The 9,179-nt window shown below is 49.5% G+C and overlaps 1 protein-coding gene across 3 annotated transcripts in view; it reads left to right on the top strand.

The window, feature by feature from the left end:
* otud7a (OTU deubiquitinase 7A) overlaps window positions 1–6,282 on the top strand; it is a 101,424-nt gene extending 95,142 nt beyond the window's left edge. For all 3 annotated transcript variants that reach the window (XM_076263050.1, XM_076263059.1, XM_076263065.1), the window contains 2 exons: window positions 907–991; window positions 1,588–6,282. In XM_076263050.1, coding sequence (XP_076119165.1) covers window positions 907–991; window positions 1,588–3,558 — 2,056 coding nt within the window. In that variant the 3' untranslated portion in view covers window positions 3,559–6,282. The remainder of the gene's footprint in view (window positions 1–906; window positions 992–1,587) is intronic.
* Window positions 6,283–9,179: the final 2,897 nt, after the last annotated feature.

Here is a 9,179-nt window from a genome sequence, read left to right as displayed (position 1 = left end):
CCCCCCAACCCCCATTCTGTTTTCCATTTTCTCCATCTCTCCCATTTTACCTCTCCCTCTCTATCCCCCTGCTCTCTTTTTCTCTATTTCTCTAAATCACTCTCTTTTCCCCTCCCTCAAACTCTTCCGCTCACTCTTTTTTCCTTCATTTCTTCCTCAGTTCTCTCTCTTCTTCTCATAGTTATATAGTTATACATTATTAGTCCTGTTGGAAGTTCCTATTGGACATTTGTTCTCTGCATTTTACCCATCCAGGGAAGGTGTACAGTACACACACTCAGAGCAGTGAGCTCAGGAGGAGCACACCCACACTAGGAGCACACATACACACCCGGAGCAGTGGGCAGCCCTTAATCCAGCACCCGGGGAGCAGTTGGGGGTGCCTTGCTCAAGGACTGCTTCTCCTTTGGTGTTACATGATTTATTTAGCCACTGCCTGTTTCTCTACCCACTCATGAACACAGTTATTTGGCCTAACTAATGGATTGGTTGAGGTTGAGGCAGTTTTACATCTGTGGCTATGGTCAGGCCCGTCTGTCCAATTTCCTTTGTGGCGGTCAGGGATGTGTTCAGGCAGGGATGTGCTGGGACACTGTGTGTGTGTGTGTGTGTGTGTGTGTGTGTGTGTGTGTGTGTGTGTGTGTGTGTGTGTGTGTGTGTGTGTGTGTGTGTGTGTGTGTGCGCGCGCACGCGTTCAGATGCGGATATGCTCAGTCAGTGCTGTGCTCAGGCAGGCAGATTGAGCTGTCAGGAAGGCTGCCATTAGTACAGGCCACTGGAGGAGCTGCTTCCTCTGTGGAAATGGGCTGTCAGGATGAGGGGCTGAGACCCACCTGCAGCGGATGATAATGGCAAATAACGACATCTCTCTCTCTCTCTCTCTGTCTCTCTCTCTCCTGTCTGCAGTCTCATTCTGTCCCTGGAGGCCAAGCTCAACCTGCTGCACAACTACATGAATGTAACATGGATCCGAATTCCCTCAGAAACAAGGGTAAACCTCTCCCATTCCCACCCCTCTCTCATTCCCTCTCCTTCTCTCTCTCTCTCTTTTTTTTCTCTTCTCTCTACCACTTTTCTTGCTCTACTCTCATTCTCTTTCCTGTACTCCCCTGTACCCCCTCGCTCGCTCGCTCTCTCTCTCTCTCACACACTCTCTCTCTCTCTCTTTCTCTCTCTCTCTCTCTCTCTCTCTCTCTCACACACTCTCTCTCTCTCTCTTTCTCTCTCTCTCTCTCTCTCTCTCTCTTTCTCTCAACCCCCCTCCTCTGTATTCCATGTGCCCCCTCCCTAGTTTTAGTCCCTATATGAATCCTGTAACTAATTTCCGTAATATAATGCCAGTCTTCTGTAGGCCACTAATTAAATGACAGAAAATCCCGCGGCGTCTGTTTGTTATTCCCCATTCAGAGTTTCATGGAAAGCTAGGGGATGACAGTTGCTAAAAATAAATGACCACTAACTGCTTAAGCTGTCTTAGCGCAACAGTGCGGAGCAAAGTCCGGAAAAGCTGAATCTCCCTTCTGATGTTAGCCTGTCTTTTCTCTCCTCTGCCCCGACCCCCTATCCACTACCCCCCACCCCCATCAGGCTCCTCTTGCCCAGCCGGAGTCTCCGACCGCCTCAGCGGGCGAGGACGTGCAGTCCCTGGCCGAGTCCATGGACTCGGACCGCGAGTCAGTTTGCAGCAACTCCAACGTGAATTCCAACGGCAGCAAGTCCAACGGCAAGGAGAGCAAAGACAAGGACAAGCAGCCGCGCAAGGACAAGGACAAGGACAAAACGCGGGCCGACTCGGTGGCCAACAAGCTGGGCAGCTTCAGCAAGACGCTGGGCATCAAGCTCAAGAAGAACATGGGCGGGCTGGGCGGCCTGGTGCACGGGAAGATGAGCAAGTCTGGCTCGGGCAGCGGCAGTGGCAGTGGCAGTGGCAGCAGCAGCCGTGCGGGAACCGAGAACGGCACTGGAGGAACCGGGGAACCCAAAGCCAAGAAAAAGGACTCCAAGGCCCGCAAGGGCAGCAAGGAGGAGTCGGGTCAGTCGGGTCAGTCGGGTCAGTCGGCCAGCACATCTTCCTCTGAGAAATGCACCAGCCCCTCGCCCACGGACCGGGCCTCGGGGAGCTCCCCCGGGCCGGGCCAGGGACCGGGCAGCGGGTCAGGGAAGGGCTCCAGCGCAGGCAGCGGGGGGAGCAGTGGCCTGGAGAGCTGGAAGTACAGCACGGACGTGAAGCTGAGCCTGAACATCCTGCGCGCGGCCATGCAGGGCGAGCGCAAGTTCATCTTCGCGGGACTGCTGCTGACCAGCCACCGGCACCAGTTCCACGAGGAGATGATCAGCTACTACCTGACCAGTGCCCAGGAGCGCTTCAGCACCGAGCAGGAGCAGAAGAGGAAGGCCGACGGCGACAAGAAGCCCCAGACCAACGGAGGAGGGGTCGCCGTGGCGACGAGCACCATCAGCACCACCACCTCCGCCGCCGTACCCATCCTGTCCTCGTCCATCACCTCCGCCCTGAAGCGACCTGAGCAGGAGAGTGTGTTCCAGCGGGAGCGGTCGGACAGCTCGCCCCCCGACAGCTGCTCTCCGCTCCTCCACCCGGCCTTCCACCACCCACCCCACCCTCATCCGCAGCTGACCTCCAAGGTGCCCGACAGGGGCAGCCCCATCCTGTCCACCTCCCCCATCCCCATCCCCATCCCAGCCAACACCGCCTCGGCCCCGGCCTCCGCCCCCTCCCCCGTCCCCTCCATGTCGTCCATGTCCCCCGTGCCCTTCTCCTCCCCCAGCAACGCTGCTAGGCGGCCCGGCTCGGTGGGCTCCACGGTGGTGGGCCCGTTGGGTCCGGTTCCAGTGTCGGCCCACTACAGCCACACGCCGCCCGTGCAGCGGCACAGCGTGATCCACCTGCGCGAGGTGGCACGCGAGGAGCCCGTGGCACCGTCCTGCCGGCCGCCGCCCCCTCAGATGGGCACGCTGAAGACGTGCGCCACGTACCCGCAACAGAACCGCTCGCTGTCCTCGCAGAGCTACAGCCCGTCCCGGCTGCCCAGCCTGCGCACGGCCGCCAACACCACCCACAGTGGGCACGCCGGCTACGGGCACCACGCCGGGCACACCGTCGGTAGCTACGGGCATCACCACCACGACTCCCTCCTGTCCTACACCATGGCGGGCGAGCACAAGTCCCACACCTACACCAACGGCTTCCACATCAACGACATCCGCGACTGCCTGGAGTTTGCCGACGACGAGCCCTCCCCTCACGGCCACTGGCTCGGACACCACGACAGAACCAAAGGCAGTGGCGCTGGCAGTGGCGGTACCGGCATCGGCACGGGTGGACTCGGCCCCGTGGTGGGCACAGCCGGCCGCAGCGGACCAGTGTCCGGTTCCGTCTCTAGTTCTGTCTGTTCTGCGTACTGCTTCCAGCAGCGGCGCTGCAAGCGGGAGAACTGCTCGTTCTACGGTCGACCAGAGACGGAGAACTACTGCTCCTACTGCTACCGGGAGGAGCTCCGCCGCAGGGAACGAGAGGGCAAAACCCACAGAACCGGATAGCCCACCCACCCACGGGGCATCTGCCGGACCCTGTATTTGCCCCTATTGCCCCTCCTGGAGAACCAGAGTTCCCAAGGGCACCCCTTGGCACTGCTCTGCAGGTAGATCAGACAGCACCGGCTTACTGGCATACCACGTCCTACTCTATTTAAGAACGGCCTCCTTGTATTCTCGTTGCATTTCGTCCAGTAGTGAAGGACACTGTAAACAACAACAACAACAACAACAAACAGGAAGAGCGACAGGAGTCAGTTTACAGCTTTGGCCAGAGGTTGTGCTGTTGCGTTTGTTTGTTTGTTTGTACGTTTTGTCGGTTTGCTTTGTTTGTATGTTTATGTCTGATAGATCTTTTACTTGTTCTAAAGTAAAAGCCCGTCACTGTGCTCAGAGCACCTACTGTAAACTCACCTGTACCTGTGTGTGTGTGTGAGAGAAATGTAAAAGCATATGTCAATCTCCATGGAGCTTGCAGTACCTTAGACGAGTCGCTCCAGTTAGAGGTCAATTTGAATGCAATACTTCTCAGCTTAGTCCTTTGAAGTCTCTATATTGAATAATGTTTCTTTTTTTTTCTCTGTGCATTGCAAATAAGTCCAAAGGGAGAGAAGTGCACTGCTAAGCATGGGAATTTTTTTAAAAAGCAATAATTTTGGTGATGTTAGTACCTCCTCCCCCCTCCCCTCTTTTGTAATCTATGCATCCCACGAGCGATAATGAACTTGCCCTGTTACTTTACCAATCTAATTTCAGCCTGATGTCCATGCAACAGAGAACATCACTCTGTGACTGTGTGCTGCTCGGTCTATGTTGTGGTGTGCAGTGTTGCTCTTAAGAACATCAGCTTCCAATGCCATGGACTGACTGGCTAGGCCTCTTGTGTGAGTGTGTGTGTGCATGTGTGTGTGTGTGTGTGTGTGTGTGTGTCCGTATGCTCCAGTCTATATCCTGATAACCCGATTCAGCTGTTTCTGAAAGTTAACTTAACATCGACATATTATCAGCTGTATCTGATCACCAATGATATTGCAGGTGATTCTGATCCAGGTCTGGGCCGGATGTGGTCCTGATGAGGCCTAGATCTGTGATGGAGTGGTCCGTAAGAGATGATCTTAAGAGATAATCTGAGTGTAAGAGAATGGGTATAAAACGTAATGTCAAAGTATAGAAGCCATAATAGATGAAGCGTTATGTCTTTGAGGGAACCGTACAGGATCCGTGTATAAATGGTAAGGTGTTCTAGCTGATGTGATATTTAGGGAACATGTTAGGGGTTCATGTGGATTAATGAGGAGTTTTGTCTGATGTAACACTTACAAAACATGTTAGGGGTCTGTGTGAAACTGGAAGGAGTTCTACCTGATGCAGTGTTTATGAAACATGTTCAGTTCAGACAGCTGCGGACTGCATCTCAGATCTGGCCATAGACCCGAATCAGATCAGAGCCAGATCCAGTCGAGACTCCAGAGTGTGTCTGTGTTGTTGGCTGTGGCACATTGGAGGTCGTTTATGATGCCCGATTCCCTGGATTATGAGCACTGCCAAGAGATTTATGGAAACAAATCACATTGGGCTTCTCCATTCTAAAAAAATCTAAACCAAATTTGAGATGTGCCAAAACTACAACACAGACACAAAAGAATCACAGCACACAACTACGACACACATAAAACTTTTAATTTGTCCTCAGGTACGTTTACATTGTAAGGCAATATATATGTATAACCCATTTGGCGAATAAGGTTAAATCGTGAAAAACTGTCACCATATGTTTTTTAACAAGAGTATTTCATACTCAACAAAAACAGATCTCTGTGTCACTGCTTATAACAATTGACTGTAGAAAGCCTAACTAGACCAGTAGTGCTCCATAGAGAAGCAGGTTGCTGTGTGTTAATGTATGTGTGTGTGCAACACCAGGAGATCAGGCGAGCTGGACAAGGCTGTCGCCTTTGATTTCAGTGCCACTCAGAAACACCACAAGCCTTTTTGTGACATCATCAGTGACCAGTGACATCATCAGTGCTTTACTGTGAACACTCCCTCTGTCGCCAGGAGAGTAACACCTGACACACCCAACACACCCTCAACCCCTACACACACACACACACACACACACACACACAAGGAAACACTCTCTCAAACACAGAAACACACACACACACCCTTGACCCCTACACACATACACACACACAGCCAACGGGAAAAGAAGCACCAACACCCATTAATCTTTCCAAATGTGTTCATGCCGTGGAATTTGTGATGTTCACCTGCTGTGAGCCACACTTTCAGTGTGTGTGAGTGTGTGTACGTGTGTATCCAAATATGACACACAGAAGGTGTGGGTGTGGTTGGGATGAGTTTTGGGTCGACTTACTCGTTTGTTTGTTTGTTTGTTTTTATTTTTGTGGCATCGCCTGGGTCCCAGGATGCTGTCCTTCTGTGAGTTTCTCTCCTGGCCAAGGATGTCCAATGCTTTCCACTGTCCGTGCCCTCTCCAGTTTCTACTCACACACACTACGGCCTCCTCTTCCTCACGGTCCTCCTCCTCCTCCTCCTTTCTATGTGACAAGCTTATGGACTCACCGTGTTAGAATTGTAAAAAAGAAAACAAAAAAAATACCGGAAGAACAAAAAGAAAATATGATTTTATATTCATTTGAGAGTTTTACACTACTTTAAATTATTAATTTGCACATTAGGTACAAATGTAAATAGCAAAAAGAACAAAACAAGATTAGTTTATTGTTACCAAAGCTGTCTTTGTGTGGTTTGTCGTGTGTATGTTTTTGCATTTCCTGTATAAAATGAGACGGTGTCACAGACATACCATGATATTGCTGACTGGTATCTCACAGCACCATTACATTATTAGTTTTGGAGAATGCACACACTTAGTCAAGTTATGCACTTCACATGCAAAACATATATAAACATTTTCGACATTTCCGTTGCAAATGAAGTAAGCATATAGATCATTGCATACATCAGTTTGACTTATTGAAGCATTGATCATGCTGGTTTGAATGGTTTGTGTAACACATGGTCTCTTTCAATCAACCACTGGAAATTTGCCTACAGGGTGATATATTCACTGAACCAACCGTTTTCTGCTCCCCCATTGGACCAAATGGGCGATGACGCACACACACACTGTTCTCTTCCTCTTTCTCTCTTTCACTGGTTGAAAAGGATCCTTCCCAGATCTCACCCATGTCTCAAAGATACACTGGTCCGATGGTGTCGGGTTAAACACTCCCAGAATACACAGCTGCATGTGCGTGTGTCGGCAGGGGGCAAGAGGAACCCTGAGCAGCTGTGCATGTGGAGGCCAGAAGATCGATGCCCACCACGCCAGGCTATGCCACCTGCTCACACACCTGCCCACTCACTCTCTGTGAGCATCTCCGTGAGAACGAGTAGACGCTCTCCACACAACACACACAACACACACATACACTGCAGTCCACACACACAGCTCAACACACACTGCTTTCACCTCACATAGCTCAACACACACACACACTGCATTCAACACACATACACTGCAGTCAACTCACACACACACACACACTGCATTTAACTCAAACAGCTCAATACACATACTCAGTGTTCAACTCACACGACTCAACACATGCACCAAAACAGGCAGACACTCTGTACACAACTTACATAGCCCAATACACACTCCTCACATAACACACTTCATTAAACTTACATAGCCCAATACACACTCCTCACATAACACACTTCATTAAACTTACACAGCACAACACACACTCCCCACACAACACTACACACACTCTGCATTAAACTCACGTCGCAAACTCATACACCATAACACACAATAAAACTAAAACAACACACACTTTGGACACAAAATACCTGATGATACTCTTAAGTCTAATAAAAGCAAAATGGGTGGAGAAAGCAGCTAATTGATGAGGACTAAACTAAAGGTTGACACTTTGAGCTAAACTAAAGGTTGACACTTTGAGCTAAACTAAAGGTTGACATTTTGAGCTAAACTAAAAGGCCCACATTTTGAGCCAAACTAAAAGGTCGACATTTTGAGCCCCCTAGAGAAGTCTGATGCTTCTGATTCTTGTAGGATTCCCATGCATCACCCAGTGCCTTTTGGCTATTTTTTACAACAGCGCTTAGCTCAGTGGGATTTGCATTGCCAGTCATCAGGGTCTACTCACTTGAGGTTGTGTTTTTAAGCAAGAGTTCAATGTGACCCAACATGAAGGGGCTTCACTGGCTGCCCTGATGACGTACCGATATTCAGAGAGGCTTCTCAGTCCGCCAATTTTAGTTTCCTCTGTTTGACCGTGCATGTATTTAGAGAGCAGCCTAAAGCCTACATCAGCCCACAAAGGAAATATTTGGTTAGTCTACTTTGACATGTCTCTGACGAAGAGTCCAGCCTGCCACCTCAGCAGAACGGCGTGTCTCTGGACACGCCTGTCCACTCTCTCTCTCCCCCTCGCTTGCCTGCTCGCTCACTCTTCCATGACGTTCTGAACACGCCAGCAGATTCCACACGCCAACGGATTCTACACACAGCAAACTCCACACGCCAGCGGATTTTACACACAGCAGATTCTACACGGCAAGCTCATGCCATGCCACTATTAGTAGATTAGGGTGGGTCGGCTGCCGTGGCGACACAGAAGGTTAACTAAACTGACCTTCAGCCATGGGAGGTCTGCTGCCATCATTAACTTCCACTCATGTTCTCTCTCTCTCTCTGTGTCAGGCTACTCACTCACACACATACACCTCTGAGGCCAACTGCCGATACACTATATGTATAACACAAACAAAAACAACAAAAGATGAAATTACATTTCTCAAATGTTCTAATTGTAGTAAAAATGAATAGACTGTTGATAGCAAAAATTATGCTACCATATTTCTCTGGAGACTCAGTCAGGACGATGGAAAATCAGGATACAGGCTTTTATTCTTTTCAATGAGGGGCCAGTCCCCACATGTTTGTGTCACCCCATACTTTGATTTCACCAGTATTCTCTGACTATACAAAACAAATCTTAACCTTAAGTAAGATACAAGCAAAGAGAAGGAGTGACCTCTAGTATGAATATGCAATATAAAGGTATGGTGTGTGGGGATGTGGTCTCTTGTTGTTGTGTCATCAGGCCTGGTCAACTTTATTATTCTTAGTTACAACCTCCCCCTTGCCTGCATGTTCTTCAGAGGCCTGGCCTGGTGACGAGCAAAAGGTCCCGAGCCAGGCTCTCAGTGAATTTTGATAAGACACAGGACACTCTGCATACAGACAATGACTCACACATGAGATCCACCTGGGTAAATGATCATATAAAGCTGATGTACAATACTTTCACTGTCACCTTCATTTTTAGATAGTATTTAGACATTAATAGGCTATGATAGACTGTTACCTACATTTGCAATATTTCAAACCTAACATATTAGTATTAGTGAATGTGTAAAAACCTTTAAAACTTCTGAAGGAGAGTGTGTGTCTGTGCATTCTATAGTCACTTTAATTTACACACATACTGTACATGCACGTGCAAACACGTATGCGTGCACACACACATAGATCATATATCTCAAGGGCCAACTCCACAGGT

The sequence above is a fragment of the Alosa pseudoharengus genome, unplaced genomic scaffold, assembly GCF_046254945.1.
Source record: "Alosa pseudoharengus isolate Yale_2024_CS ecotype anadromous, Long Island Sound unplaced genomic scaffold, YU_APseudo_1.1 YU_APseudo_1.1_scf_10, whole genome shotgun sequence".
In the NCBI taxonomy this organism is placed as follows: domain Eukaryota; kingdom Metazoa; phylum Chordata; class Actinopteri; order Clupeiformes; family Clupeidae; genus Alosa; species Alosa pseudoharengus.
This window is presented reverse-complemented; position numbering and strand designations above follow the sequence as displayed.